This window comes from Natator depressus, chromosome 6 (assembly GCF_965152275.1).
Source record: "Natator depressus isolate rNatDep1 chromosome 6, rNatDep2.hap1, whole genome shotgun sequence".
NCBI lineage: Eukaryota > Metazoa > Chordata > Testudines > Cheloniidae > Natator > Natator depressus.
The window spans coordinates 127,860,260-127,876,680 of NC_134239.1; the positions used below are offsets into that span (position 1 = coordinate 127,860,260).

At 43.3% G+C, this 16,421-nt stretch overlaps 1 protein-coding gene across 4 annotated transcripts in view; it reads left to right on the forward strand.

The window, feature by feature from the left end:
• MDGA2 (MAM domain containing glycosylphosphatidylinositol anchor 2) overlaps positions 1–16,421 on the forward strand; it is a 644,994-nt gene that overhangs the window by 341,215 nt on the left and 287,358 nt on the right. For 2 of the 4 annotated variants that reach the window (XM_074956572.1, XM_074956574.1), the window contains exons 4-5: positions 3,027–3,235; positions 9,126–9,258. In XM_074956572.1, the coding sequence (XP_074812673.1) occupies positions 3,027–3,235; positions 9,126–9,258 (342 nt within the window). The remainder of the gene's footprint in view (positions 1–3,026; positions 3,236–9,125; positions 9,259–16,421) is intronic. The other 2 variants (XM_074956573.1, XM_074956575.1) reach the window with 1 other exon arrangement.

The window sequence follows — 16,421 nt, forward strand, 5'->3', positions numbered from 1 at the left end:
GAGCAGCTTACATATTTCAGGCAGATGTCTATTTTTTAGCATTGATTGGCCTCAATCCTGCAAACAAGCAATGGAGCAGCTGTGTTCTCCTGGACCTGATTCAGCAAAGCACTGTAGTATATGCCTCACTTCAAGCATGTGAGTGTCCTTCCACTGACATCAATAGGACAAGGAACATGCTGAAAGTTAGGCATGTGTTTAAGCACCAGGCTGAAGCAGGGTCTGGAGTGGTTCTAACTGATTCAGTGGATTTCTCACATTTGCAAAGTTACTCAGGTGCATAAGTCTTTGAAGGACTGGGGTTGTAATTTGTGGATGAGTGGGTAAAATCAGAATTAACTGAAGAAATCCTGCATATTCTAGAGTTTAATAGGTGCGTGTGTTTGTTTTTCATGGGCTTCTACACATTTTTCTAACCAATAAAATGTGTGCCGAATTAACACAAGCAATCACTGTGTGCATGCAGATTGAGCAATGATAGGTCTATGTGGATAAGCAGGCACTGTTGGGTATGCAGTCACCCCATATGAATACACAGCTCCAGTAAATGTACATGCAGATTGGGAGCACACCTAGATCTACCTGTCTACACCTAGCCTTTTGGAAACCTAAGTACCTAATTTGGAGAAGCAACCTCCTACTGGTCATTAGAAGTTTTAGTAGCTAGATGTCCATCTGCCACTAATTGTGAGTGGAAACTTGCAGGCTGAGTTATTTGCGGGTGGAAAATTGTGCAACATAAGTTAGTAAAGGTGGCTGGGATGGGGGTTATTTGCATGTTTTTCTTCAATGTAGCCATTATTTTTAAGACAACTTGCCAAAATATGTTGGTAAAACAACACTGCATACCAAGGAATTGTCTCCTGCTTTGATAGGAGCTAGCCAAGTGTCGGAAGCTTATCGGTATAATTGTTTAGGCAGGGTATTCCCACTACACAATTTAACCCTAAATTTCTTTATTAGAAGCTGAAGACCAAATGGTATTGTACAAATGCTCTAATCGTCTCTAAAAGCCTAAAAAATAAGTGATTCCTACATCCATATAATAACACACGTTCATAAATATTTGATCAGAAGAGTCACAAAAGAATCAAACCCAGGGATAATGCTTTCATCCTGGTTTGCTCCAGTATGATCAGATAGGAGCTGAGAAATACCCCTGGTTTTTGTATACAGTGCAACAAACAATTGATGGCATATTGATTGTCACTGTCTTTGCTAAAACCAGGTTTCGGCCAGGTTTTGGTCCTGCTGATTCAACATGCGCAATCTTTCTTTATTACTCAAACTAGTTAGAACCATCCATGATCACTGGGGCCTTTTTCCCCAAGAACTTTTCCTCCTATGTTATGTTACCAGTTACCTTTCAGGTCCAGTTTTTCCAATTAAGCCACATTCTTTCAAGGCCTTCCCAGAACTGCTAACAGGATCTACTCTTCCCATAAATTATTTTCTTTAGCCGAGCTAATTTAACCCTTTATATACTTCTTTAATACTATGTCAAGTTAGTCGATTTACAGGGCTAACTTTCCTTTCTCCTGTTTAGAGGCAGTGGGGTATTTATGAAGTGTGGACTTGGAATGAAGTGTGGACTTGGAATGGGAAGAAACTCTGTTGTGGGCTTCAGGGATGCTTAAATTTATACTGCAGGAGCAGGAAGTCTGTATTTTAAATATCAAGAAGGGTCACCATGTTAGTCTGTATCCACAAAAACAACGAGGAGTCTGGTGCCACCTTAAAGACTAAGAGATTTATTTGGGCATAAGCTTTCGTGGGTAAAAAAAAACACTTCTTCAGATGCATGGAGTGAAAGTTACAGATACAGGCATAAATTTACTGACACATGAAGAGAAGGAAGTTACCTTACAAGTGGAGAACCAGGGCTGACAGGGCCAATTCAGTCAGGGTGGACGTGGTCCACTCCCAATAATTGATGAGGAGGTGTCAATACCAAGAGAGGGAAAATTGCTTTTGTAGTTAGCCAGCCACTCCCAGTCCCTCTTCAAGCCCAAATTAATGGTGTTAAGTTTGCAAATGAATTGTAGCTCTGCAGTTTCTCTTTGAAGTCTGTTTCTGAAGTTTTTTTGTTGCAGGGTGGCTACTTTTAAATCTGTTGTAGAATGTCCAGGGAGATGGAAGTGTTCTCCTACCGGCTTTGTTACCATTCCTGGTGTCTGATTTGTGTCCATTTATTCTTTTACGTAGAGACTGTCCGGTTTGGCCAATGTACATGGCAGAGGGGCATTGCTGGCACATGATGGCATATATCACATTAGTTGATGTGCAGGTGAATGAGCCTCTGATGGTGTGTCTGATGTGGTTGGGTCCTTTGATGGTGTCTCTAGAGTAGATATGGGGACAGAGCAGGCAACGGGAGAGTCGAGCAATTGAGAGTCAAGGGTGTCGAAAGCCTGGGATGGATCTTCTTGTTTGTATCTTAATACATATCTAACTACCTAAAGAGATGTCTGCCTTAAAAATGTTCTATTTTATTACTTTAAAGAAACACAAATACACTCACATTATCCGATAAGAGGCAAAGATAAAACATTCTCACCAAATAACATCAAACTTCTCTTACAATGCAAATTAAAACAGCTTGACTAATTATTTCCAGGGTTTGATCAACAGTGTTTTAACTAAGTGAGATTAAGAAAGAAAGCGAGATTAAATTGTTTAAATGCAACATTAATTCACGCTTAACAGCATGCGTGGTTTTGAAGTTACTTCTCTTGTGGTAACAGCTAGGAGCCTCAATGGTGAGAAGGGACCCCATTGTGGCAGGTGGTGTACCAACACAGAACGGAAAGACGATCCAAAGAACTGACAATCTAAGAGTATACACTTGGAGCAGTAACTGTTCTCGGAACGGATCCCAAACATTCTCATACTTGCCTGTTGTTTTTCAAGATGTGCAGTCTTACTTGGTTGCTTACTTGTGTGTAGGAAACACCTTAGGTTCTATGTAAGTGCTGATTTTGTTATCTGAGTTGTGTGTTTTTGTGCTTTTTTTTTTGCCTTTCCAGATTTAGACGACCCGATAGTGACAGTTCACCAGAGCATCGGGGAAGCAAAAGAACAGTTTTACTATGAGAGAACAGTGTTTCTCAGGTGCGTTGCTAACTCCAACCCACCTGTACGGTACAGCTGGAGACGTGGCCAAGAGGTATTACTGCAAGGGTCGGATAAAGGAGTTGAAATCTATGAACCCTTCTTTACCCAGGTAGGAATCAAGGTACAGTATTTTTCTTTTCCTCATAATATTTTCCCCCCTTACGTACACAGTATATTGACCCCTTAAAGAACAGTTTCCTTCTTTCCATTTCAGGCTTCACATCTGATTTTTCCCCCCACGGAAGCTGAAGAAATAGCTATCAGGCATGGTATAGGGGTTTTCACCAACATGGTTCATTTCAGGAGCCTGAGGGAGTTAGAAACTGACTCTTATCTAATTCTGGTAGGAGTTGGGAGCCTGATCTCTTGTCTTTTCCACACTTTGTGGGTGCTAGTTCCAAACAACTTTTTACATGGGTGGCGGGGGGTGGAAATTTCAAAAGTGCCTAAGTGACTGAGGAGCACAAGTCGCAGTGAACATCAATAGTGTTTGTACTCTTGGGTAACGTAGAGGTGTTAGAAAATCCCACCATACAATTTAAGTCCGCACCGGAGGATCTTTAGTGCTATCATTTCTCAACAGGAACTAGTTTTGTTTGCTCATCAGTCGCTGAGGGTATGGCTACATTGCAAATGAATAAATAAATACACATCCCTTGGTAACGAGTCTGAGCCTGGGTCTACAGACTCTGGCTAACCCTATGGTGCTAACAGTACCCAAGTAGATGTTCCCACTTGGGATGGAGCCCAGGCTCTGAGACCAATCCCTGTTGCTGGGTTTCAGAGGCCAAGCTCCAGCCTGAGTGGGATCATCTACATGGCTATTTTTATCATGAGCCCCATGAGCCAGAGTCCATAGACCCAGGCTCCGACACTCGCTGCTGTGGATCTGTTTAGACATACCCGAAGAGTCAGCTGCTCTAAAATAAATATCCAGCTTCCATCCCCTTGCAAACCTGCTCAAGGCGCCGTAGGGCTGTTGGCTTCTCTGTTGTGGAAATCACATGCAGTACTGTGAGTCCAACCCTAAAATGGCCAAGGAAAACACAATTGCATTTTAGGCTAATTTCACCCCTCTGCCCAGAACCATCACAAGGCTGGTGCCCATTTAAGGCCTATTTTGACTGGTACTCAAACGGTGCCCAGGCCTGGTGCTGATTCTCGGCACTGGGTAACTTTCAGCCATGGTGAGTTAGCACACAAACGGAAGTGGAATACTTTTCTTTAGGCTTACACTGTTTGGGCGATTTATGCTCTAGGGCAAGATTGCTTGTGCTGTGCATATCATGTCTGTGTGTGCTGCGTAATGATGGCGTGCCTAGGAGTTACTGAGTGCCTTTATTTTTGTAAGCATCATTTAACAGAGAGAAAACTCTCTTTATTTTCAAAAAGAACAGGAGGACTTGTGGCACCTTAGAGATTAACCAATTTATTAGAGCATAAGCTTTCATGAGCTACAGCTCACTTCATCGGATGTACTCCTTTTCTTTTTGCGAATACAGACTAACATGGCTGTTACTCTGAAACCTCTCTTTATTTTGAAATTGTTGGGCTACCCTCTAAAAAGGAATCTAAGTCAAAAATAACGGGTGGTAAGAACCGCTGCAGGTGCAAACTGAAGTAGCTCCTTTGAAGTCATTGAAGTGCACAAATTAAAGATCTGCCCCACCATCCTGTTTTTTCCTACCTGTTCCCCAAATAATTAATGTACATTGTCTCTGTATAGAAAGTTACAGGGGGAGAAAGCTGCTGTTACTCAGAAATGTTGCTACCAATAAACTCTGGCAACTCAGGCGTATTGGCCATCAAAGCTGCCTATCAGATCACATTTTTGAACACATTTGTATTTCTGAAGACCGTAAATCAACCCGAGTTTGAAAGTGGGGGAGAAGGAGATCCAGTCTACTGAAAACAAGTGTGTGTGCGTGCGCGCGCGCGTGTGTGTGTGTGAGAGAGAGAGTGTTTTGAAAATCTGAAAAAAACACTGAGGAAAGAAACAAACAGCTGCCCGTTCAGTCAGAGTTAGAGCAGAACAATCCTAAATAATTCTGAGCTTTTGACTTGAGAGCACCATCATTTCTGCTGTGTATTACACTCTGTCTTGCTAACATAGCGTGCAATACTACAGAGAAACATACAGACTGGAACCTTACAGAGATGAGAAATAGACTGGTAGAGTACCATTCCTGGACCTCTGAACGCAATGAGATTATTCTTAATTTATCATCTATGGACCCAGTTAGGGACTCTGTGGTCTGTTTTCTAGTGAGCACAGAGGTGTGGATTTGGAGGGTTTTGAATGGTTAATTAAAAGTCAAATTCTCCCTCTGAGATGGGATTCCTTGACTAATAATGCGTCAACATGGCAACGTTTGCTGTCATTTCTTTTGTTCGATATGTTCTTATTAGGCTAGAAAGCATCACATTAAATTAGATTCCTTTTTTAAAAAAAATATGGTCCCTAGGTTATTAGGAACACTCTTGGTAGAACCTGTGTGTGTATTAAATTAGTAAATAAATCAGATTGTCATATTGATCATCAAAAGCTTATCCACAGCCTTTCTGCATACATTGGTGCTCAGGTTGAATTAGCGCATCTACCTGTGTGCATATGAGATTTGATACACAAGAGGACGAAATGTAATTAAAAGTTTGAGTCATACATGTTTACTGCATACACCTGCATAACTGGTCCTGCTGATGATATGTCCAGTAGCAAACAGTGAGAGCTGATGTGAGGAGGGATAAGAGATTTGACTTTAGAACATTTGGGGATTTGAAGTTGAGATGGCATTTTCTTCTTGATAGCTTTGAAGCTGGATCGTCAGTCCAAATCAAATGAAGTTTAGGGAAAACAAATATTGAAATATTTTAACTTTTCTCTTCTATTGTAGCCAAAGAGAGGAGGGGTGAAGGAAGCAGCATATTCTATCTGTATTTCCATTTTATTCAGTATTAAATAAAAGAAGATAAGGCAATAATGTGGTTTATGTTTTATCTTCATTTTAGGAATCCTGCCACTCAAATTTAGCTCTAGGTTTTTAAACCAGAATTTCTGCAATTCGGTTGTTAACAAGGATTACTTACTCTAGCAACTCTCTGTGGGGGTGAGGGGAGGGAACCCAGTCATACACACATGTACTCATGCACTAAAGCAGTTCAGATAGTGAATTTTTTAAAGCTTTAAACTTGCTGCACAAGTTTTCCCCTAAGGATTTTCTTCATCATCATCATTAGATATTGTAATTGCACAGTTCAATGATAAGATTACATTTGCTGTATTTACACTAATTATATAATTAGACATAATTACACTAATTACACAAATCAGCTAAAATTACTTTTAACAAATCATAGACATTGACGTAACATAAATCGCATTACAATTGTGAGATCAGTCCACAACATCAAGGAGTTAACAGCTGAGGCTTAAACTTGCAAGACTCACAAACTCATAGTATCTACGGGCCTGATCCACAGTCCATTGACTTCCACAGTCGTCTTCACGTCAACTTAAATGAGCTTTAAATTGGCCCTTATGTCCCCCAGATATGCCTGAGCACGTTGTAAGGTATGAAATCCTGCATTCCCATCTCACGCAGAGCTACACTGGTGTCTGAATTTGACCAAAGAGATTTAATAACTCTGTTAATTTCCATCTCCATCAGTGTTTGCTGGTCACCCGTATTGATCCTTCTTTGAAAAGGGGTACAGATTTCCCTTTGTATTATTGTGTGCGTTTGAACAGTCTAGTTTAAACCCTTGTTCCTGCGAACACTTATGCAACATCTGCTTAACTTTCACATTTAACTTCGCTGGCACTACTCGCATGTTTGTAGTGAAGCATGCTACGTTATGTTTTCAGGACTGGGACCTAAGGTTGCATTTAAGGCTACCTCTTTCCTGAACGAGCCACGTGCTCCATTTATTTCACTTTCATCTCTTTTTGCTTATTCATAATGTGCAGTATTTTTGAATGCAGCCCATATAGCCATCCAAATCCTTCCTATTTAACCTTGTGCACTTGATATTTATGCAACCATTTTGTCTCAATAAAACTATACACCAGACAGTAATATTATTAACAACTGAGAGGAAATCTTGTAATAAGAGTTCTTCAGTTTGTTTCTTTCAGTGTGTAGGCCACTTCATGCCTGCTTTATTCCGAGCTTCAGTTTGCTTTAGTGGGAGTTCTGCCTGAGTAAGTCAAAGAAGATTTGTCCTTTTATATCCTTTTAGTTTAAGAACTGATGCTGTACTGGTCAGATCAATGGTCCATGTATTCCAGTGGACTGTCTCTAACAGTGGCCAGTACCAGAGGGAGAGTGTACAAAACAGGGCTATTTTGGAGAGATCCCACCTGTCTTCCCCTCCCAGCTTCTGGCAGTCAGAGGTTTAAAGTCGCCCTGAGCATGGGGTTGCAGCCCTGGTCATCTTGGCTAACAGCCTTGATGGACCTATCCTCCATGAACATACCTCGTTCTTTTCTGAATTCAGTTATACTTTTGGCCATCGCAGCATCCCATGGCAAGGAGTTCCACAGGTTACTTGTGCATTGTGTGAAAAAGCACTTCCTCTTGTTTGCATTAAACATGCTGCCTATTGATTTTATTGGGCGACCCCTGGCTTTTGTATTGTTTGAACACTTCTCTATTCACTTTTTCCACGCTATTCATAATTTTATAGACCTCTGTCATATCCCCCTTAATCATCTTTTTTTTCCTAAGCCAAACAGCCCTAATACTTTTGGTGTCTCCGAGTATGGAAGTCATTCCTTACCCTTGACCATCTTTGTTGCCCTTCTGTGAACCTTTTCAAGTTCCGCTATATTCTTTTTGAGATGGGGCAACCAGAACTGGACACACGGAGGTGTGGGCACACCGTGGATTTACAGAGTGGCGTTCTGATATTTTCTTTCTTATTTTCTATCCCTTTCCTAATAGTTCCTAACACCCTATTAGCTTTTTTTGACTGCTGCTGTGCATTGAGCTGAAGGTTTCAGAGAACTATCTACGATTGCTCAAAGGTCTCTTTCTTTCTCTCATATAAACTCTGATTAAATATTCGTTGAATATGGGGAGTCTTGAGCTTGAAAAAATACTTTTGTTTCTATGCTGGCACTAATTGCGTGTTCACGTTTTAATACAGCTTTATTTTATTGAATTTCTGTTTCTGTGGCGCGCTGTTAACTGACAATGATTTACCATAGAAATGATGATGTTGTAACTATGCTTCACATTTCTGTTTTTTCCCCCCACGATGTCTTTATTTTGTATTTGATCTAAAATTGAGTATTTGCATTTAAACAGTCCTTCCTGAAGACATCTGGTATCGCTTTGTCAGGGAAACATAAACACCTGTGTCTTTTCTATCAATGATATAAGATTTTGTATATTTTTTTCATTAAGGGTTGTTTTCTCAAATGTTTCTGTTTGCAGGTTCTCTGTTATGCCCAATTCATATAGTATTTTATGTGAAAATTTCCTGCCTGGATGCTATAATTTTCTCTAGATCCTGTCAAAAAGAGCTCCATCATTAAATACTCTGTTCAGATCTTTGCACCATAATTTGCATAACTGCTGTCTAAAAATAAAATCTCTAGGAAGCCGGTTTTCAAAGGAAAGCAGCAGGAACCCTTTTACAGTAGCTTATGATTTTTCATTATCCAAGTTTTATCTCAGGATGCATTACCTGAAATGATACCCAGTCAGCAATTGTGACTTCAAAGCTGCTGCCAAAACAAGATTTTTCTTTCATTTGTTTGACTGTATGTAGGGGAGTTAACCTTTTAGGTCATGCCTGTAAGCATTTTTGCAGAGCACTTTTTGTATGCAGCTGGGTTGGTTAAAATCAACTCTTCTTCCTGGATAGTTCCAACTTGTCACCTGCTCCTAATGAGCCATCCCAATACAATATTCTTGTGATCCCAGCAGTCTGTCTCAGAAAGCTATGATAATCTGCCTGTCCCTATGGCTTAATCTCATCCTAATTTACCTTTCTAATGTGTGCAGGGGGAAACAAAGATATTGAAACTAAAGAATCTTCGGCCTCAGGACTATGCTAATTACAGCTGCATTGCTTCAGTGAGGAGTGTGTGCAACATCCCTGACAAGATGGTGTCTTTCAGACTCTCCAATAAAACAGGTACCGTATGAAACTATCTACTCTCCTAGTGGATCTGGTACTCGTACAATGTCTTCCAAATGTATAGACTGCACAGGATTATGCTATAATGTACAAAATGTGGCAATGCACAAACCCACCCGATGCTATGATCTATCTAGAAGTAATGGGCAGATGCAACAAAATTCAGATATTCATCCAAAATGCCCTGCAGTTGGAGTGTGTTTGGATCAGGGATTTTGATTCCTCTCCTTACGTGATAGAGGACAGCTGTGGAATTTGTATCAGGATCTGACTTTCCCTAGCATGTAGGGGATTTCTCTATTATCTAGGTGTTTGATAAATATGCACACAAAAGTGTTGCATTTAGTGTCCTCAGAGAATACAAATAATAGCCGCACTTGATATAAAAGTATCCTTAATATATTGTTTAGAAGGGATAATAAATGATTGACAGATGTAAGTGTGTTACAGACATGAGTGTGTGCTATAAACACAACCGGAGAAGGTGCTGTAGATGGTAATAAGTCATATATTGATCTGTTGAACTCTGTTACAATTAACCATTTATTAAAATAACTACTAATAATTTTAAACTTTTAGAAACTATTTATAAATTTACCCTTGATCTAACGTCTAAAAGAAATAGCTGTGGGCCAGGATGAGTGGTACCTTACTCTGTGAAAAGTCCCGATGGAGTCAGTGCGACTATTTGTAGAGTAGGATATTGTTCAATGAGAGTAAAAGGATCACAGTCAAGCCCTATAAAAAGATCTTGGGTGGAAGATTTCATAAGAACTCTCTAGATGCTCTACAGCAGTGGTTCCCAAACTAGTTCCTCCGTTTGTGCAGGGAAAGCCCCGGCCGGGCTGGGCCGGTTTGTTTACCTGCCACATCCGCAGGTTCGGCCGATCGCGGCTCCCAGTGGCCGCGGTTCGCTGCTCCAGGCCAATGGGGGCTACTGGAAGTGGCACGGGCCGAGGGACATACTGGCCACGGCTTCCAGCAGCCCCCATGGGCCTGGAGCAGCAAACCGCAGCCACTGGGAGCCGCGATCGGCTGAACCTGCGGACGTGGCAGGCAAACAAACCGGCCCGGCCCGGCCGGGGCTTTCCCTGCACAAGCGGCGGAACTAGTCTGGGAACCGCTGCTCTATAGAGCTAGTCAGGAATTTTCCATCAGAATGTTTTGGCAAAAGAAAATGCTTTTTTTCTTCAAAATTGATTTTTTTTAAGTGAAAAAAAAATACTTTTGCCAGTGTTTTGATTTTCTGTTGGGAACATTGAAAAAAAATATTTAATTTCAGATTGGGTTAATCTGAATCAAAATATTTTGATTTATCAAATTGAAACATTTTGCATTGGGTCAGTTAGATATCAATCGGTGTCTCCTGAGTTGCCACATGGAAATTAGAGTTCAATTGTCTCATGTCCCTGTTGTCCTCTAGGCTTCGGCCTCCCAACTGGACTACATCTCCCATATCAAACTTTCCCACAGGGCAAACTTTTCGAATTTTTGACCTGCTTTCATGCTTTGTATCAATGTTGATTAGATAATTTGCAAGAAATGTTTTGTGAACTGGAAGCCAAACAGCAGAAACATTGTGTTAGCTCTGTTCAAAGTCAAGAGTAGATAATTAATAACTTCAAGTAGATGTTTTCTGGAGAACTGTTGGTTAGCAAGTGTCAAAACATGTTGAAGATTGCAAGTTAGAGTAAGAGAGTTTACACTTTAATAATATATGCTGCAAGGGCACTGAAAACAGGTAATGAATGAATGAAGCTGCCGGTTGAAGATGTAATAAAGGTTCTGCGTGGATCTAGGATGAACTACTCATTGTATATACATTTGCACATTTTCCCATTTTTCTATAGTCATGGCTCAATTCCAAAGTATGACCATCAGCTTATTTGTATATCTCTGATGGTTGTGAAAGTAGGTATAACGTCAAAGACCGAGGGCCTGATTCTGCTTAGGTGTAAATCAGGAGTAACTCCATTGACATCTAAGGAGACATGCTCATGTAAACCCTGCGTGAGTGGGAGCAGAATCAGGCCTGGAGACGGTTGTCAGGAACTGTATAACCCAATGATCAATGTGTACTTTGATTCCCCATTGCTATGCCTGGTCCATAGAGGATGTGAGTCTGTTACATCCCCAGCTACAGAGCTTGGCTCTTTAGCTTAAGCTATAGACACACTCCGGCTTTCTGCTCTAACGGTCTCTAGTTCAGTCCCTGGTGTGGTGGCCAAGATGGTGGTTGTTACCTCTTCACCAGGTGAGACCAGCAGAATCCTGCTCCTGCTCTGAGTTCTCCGAGATGCAATTTAAATGGCTGTTGCTGTAATATATTTTAGCACTGTTAGAGAAAGTCCTCTCCGTGAGCTTGTTAAAATGGGTCTATCAGTGAGGGCACACACCTCGATCAGAAGCATCTGGGGCTGGCTACCATCCGAGACCAGATTAGAATGACTAGTTTGTGGTTTATTAAGAACTATAAAAGATGTGACAACTGGGCCAAAACTTGCTTTCATTTACACTGATGTTACTTCCTACAAGTTAATGGAGTTTCTCTGGATTTATACTAGTGTAATAGAGCAGAATCTGGTGTACTCTGTGTCCATTTGATTCAGTGTCTGCCTGCACATTTCTTCCACCTTTTTGTATTTCTATTGGTATATAGTGTGGAACTATTTCACTAGGAGTAACCAAAGAAGAGAAACAGTCAGAAGAGGCTATAAAGTGACAAGCAAATTTAGCAATTCTGATACGTGAAAGTGGTGGCAAGTGGAAGTCAGCTTCGCGGCTTATCACAGAGCCTGTGTGTTTAGCATCACTGGTCTCCATCAGTCTAGTCTGTAACCAAAACTGGAGGAGAAAGCTGTTGCCAAAGATCCCATTACTGTTACCGATTAGAGAGAGGGCTGGATATAGCAAAGACAATTTGTGGCCGTGTGATGGGGACTCAGAGGGCTGGGATGTCTAGTGGTTAGCGCATCTGTTTTCTGCCCCTTCCCCCTCTCTCTGATAGGGGTGCCTGTTCTTGATTGTAAGCCGGCAATCTCCAGCTTCCCACCGGCATCCAGGCCTTGTCTCTTAAGAAGGTGTGATAGGGAGACTCGGGCCCTCCTCCTCCACCGGGTCCCAGCCCAGAGACCTGTGGGAAGCAACACCGGCAGGGTCCCCCTTGCAGCAAGTCCAAGTTCACTTCCCTGGGCTACTTCCTACCCATAGGTCCCTTCAGTATGGGGCATGGCTGCCATAGTCGAACCATTCACTCAGCAAACAAAGAGTCCAAATGAGCAGGTCCCTGCAGATCCTCAAAGGGGAGGATACTGGAGAAGGCCCTGCCTGTGAGCCTTACCCACTCTGGGGTTCCCTCCCACTCTCGGCCTTCTGCCTGGCTTCCTGGAGAAGGGTTCCTTTCTCCTGCAGCCTGTCTACCACCTTTGCCTCCATTTTTGAACTCCCTTCTAACTCGCTCCTCCAGTTGGAGCATGCTTGGCAGGCCTGGAGGTGTGAGGTATCTGGGCCCAGTGTTCTCTCTTAACCACTTTGGGTCCTTCAAAGCTACTTCTGCTGCCACTGGTTCCTTCATCCCTCCAAATTCTTGTGCACACCTCTAGTTTCCTTCCCCGGCTCCGTGAAGCTCAAACGCTTGCACCTCCCACCCACAGAATTTGGTCCAATAAAAGACATTACCTCGCCCACCTGGTCTACCTCATATCCTGGAACCAGCATGACTACAGCAACACTGCAAATGATTGTACAACAGACATGCAACAGTTGTATTATGTTTTGGTTTTGTATAACAGCACCTAGGCCCGAAAGGAACCAGCCAACCTCAGAGCCCCGTTGTGCTGGGTAGGGTATAGACATTGTGCTGGGTAGTGTATTTGATAGCTGCTTTCAACTACCTGAAAGGGGGTTCCAAAGAGGATGGATCTAGACTGTTCTCAGTGGTAGCAGATGACAGAACAAGGAATAATGGTCTCAAGTTGCAGTGGAGGAGGTTTAGGTTGGACATTAGGAAAAATTTTTTACTAGGAGGGTGGTGAATCACTGGAATGCGTTACCTAGGGAGGTGGTGGAATCTCCTTCCTTTGGAGTTTTTAAGGTCAGGCTTGACAAAGCCCTGGCTGGGATTATTTAGTTGGGGATTGGTCCTGCTTTGAGCAGGGGGTTGGACGACATGACCTCCTGAGGTCCCTTCCAACCCTGATAGTCTATGATTCTATGATTGGTACCCACTAAACCAGGCTGCCTCTTGGAACAAAATACTTAGCACTATTAGTGTAAATGCTGCTACCACCCCACTTCCCCCCGAGGCTTACAATTTAAAGATGTACGAAAGCCATACAGACGGGACAGAGAGCTCTGAGAGGTGTGGGGAGGGCAGCAGTGAGCGAAAGGTGTGAGAAGGTCAGTGTGGTTCCTAGCATCACGGCGCTGGGCATGTGCTGAACGTAGGCAGCGCTGCTCTTGGCTCATGTAGGCTTGTGCAGGTAAATAGCTCTAAATATTCTTGCCAAACTATGGCCGTCATGCCTGCATGCGCATGGCTGTAACATAAAAGCAGCAATTCTGCAGCCCTGGCTCTGTTTCAGCAGCATTTTCTCATTTGAGCAGTCCCATTAAAAGCACTGTCTCGACGTTCATTTGACCCCTCACGCGAGTAAGGGCTGCAGACTCAAACCCGACTGTTTTGCCACAAGATCGATGGGCTATGCTGAAGAAGAGAGGCCTCTAAAAAACGGCAATTCGCCGATGAGCCTAGGAGGCACTGGACCCATATTCTGTGCTGGCTTGCATTCGATCCGTGCCCATTGGGCTTCACATCAAGTGGGGACACACACAAAAGGCCCCACAGTGCTCTTATAAATGATTTGTGTGCATCTTTCAACCCACCCGAAACCCCTGCATGATGCACATTCCTAATTGTCAGTGTGCTTTTCCCCCGGGCGTGAGGAACCTTTGTTTCCAAGGGCAGGGAGCAGAAAGAGTGCCAATTAGATCAGTCAGTCAAGAGGCACTTTCCAAGGAGGCGGCCACTTAAAGGTTGCAGGATGTTATGAGCTGTATTTTCTAATGAGATCTGATCCTTGTGCCACTCAGGAGCTCTCTACTAATATTCAGCAGTGAGTACCCCGGCTTAGGCGCAGGTGTGTGGGATCTGGAGCCTGCATCAGCTGCACCATCCCGCCCTTTTGGCATAGAGGGGGGCAGAGGGTATGTCAGGAAGGTAGGGGGTAGGTGGGAACAGGATAGAGGAGCTCTGTTATTTTGTGCTTATCCCCTACTGGCTTGTAGGGTAGGGTCTGCTAAGGATTAGTAATTAAGGAGCCGGAACAAGAACCCTGCTCTTCAGGATCCTTCCCCTTCTCTGGCTCTCAACACTGCTGTACTTTTCAGGTTTCTTTGATGGGCCTGGTTTATTGTCCTAGCAGAGGCCCCCTTTCCCCCCGCCCCCAATGCACCTGGGAATGACCCCTTGTGGTTGCGATGCTCTGCCCCTTGTCTGTGTCCCAGATCCGCTTCCGCTTAGGTTCATTGCTTTGGAATCACTGTCTCGCGTCTGCTTTTTCCTGTTCCATTTTCAGCAACTTAAAATAGTTCCTTTTATTGGCAGAGCCACACAATAGTAATGGCTTCACCTTATCGCCCACATAAGCATCTCCCTTCTCGAGGTCTGCCAGCCTGTCTAGTGGCGCAGTTCAGCCCGGACCATGCTCTGGCTAGCCAAAGGTTCTTGCTTGAATGTGTCAACCCTGCAGCCGGCTCAGCCTGCTTGTAAAGACACAGGGTTTATATAATTTTAAGCATTAATTCTACTCCGTGTCAAACATGAATTGACAGATCATAGTAAAATGCATAACTTACTGCTTAATCTACAGAGCCAGGGAAGGTGACTTTAAATACAGGTACTCAGATGTAATAATATGCATTGAGACGTGCATGAGTTCCTTTAAAAATGGCATGGTTCCTTTGAAAGCATTAGGGAAGATACATGATCTGTATCCATAAGTCCACATGGCTCTTGGATTGCTACAATGATATCAAACATCTGTAGGGCACTTGAAAGGGTTAAATAGGTAATGAGGCAGTTTTAAATATTGAAATTCTGTGCTTCAGATAATTTTTGGCATTAATGTGATTAATTAAAAATAGATGGAAGTTTTGATCTTAACCTACAAAGCTTTCTCAGTGCCATAGATTCATTTGAAAATATATCGGTGTGGATTAGTCAAATCGGCCTAGTTAGATTGCAGGGGTCATGACTAAAATATAACGTGGAGGTTGGATTCCAACAGCCTCCAGAAAAAGAGCACTTTTGATGTGTGTTTCCTAGCTGCAGGCAGTGTGGTGCTGGTACACAGGGCTGAGAGCCACTTCACTACTGCCTGCCTGTCGTAGCATGAGGGAGCCTTATCTGTACCTGCTCGGGGTTGGCTCCCCATCTCCACTGGCCACAGACACTCCCCAACTCCACGGGCAGCCCATGCTTTCCCCTCTAGGTATTAGCAGGGCTCTTTCTCTCTCTAGACGAGCAATAGTCATGCTTCAGCTTACCATACGTCCATATTTTCCTGGACACGTCCGGCTTTTGGTTCTTAAATAGCCGTCCGGGAGGAATTTTTAAATATCTAAAAACGTCCGGGATTTTGCTGTTATTATTTTTCTCCAAAGAAGAGTTGATCATTCAAGAAAGAGAGTGAATGTTGATCGATCAAGAGAGTGCCCGCTTTTCCCCCCTAGCTCCCAGCGCTTGCACCGCGAAACAGCTGTTTCACGCAGCTGGGAGGGAGGGGGGAGGAGAGGGAACTCAGGGGAGGAGATGGGGCCAGGGCGGGTATTTGGGGAAGGGCTCCAATGGGGCGGGGACTTTGGGGAAGAGGTTGGAATGGGGGTTGGGAAGGGGTGGAGTCGGAGCGGGGCCTGGAGCAGGGGGGCACAAGCAAATACTGCCCCCTGTGGAGTGTCCCCAGATCCCACACACCTGTTCAGATATGTTAACCCTAGTCACGCTCCAACATCTAAGCGTCTCCTTGGAATATCCAGCCCCTCTTCCGCTGGACACTTGCAGTATTTACAGGTTTGCTGCTGCGAAAGAAGCAGTGCACACCAGCTTACCAGTTACCCCTCAGCTCAGTGCTCCTCTTCACGCACAGCGCTTTGATATGTTT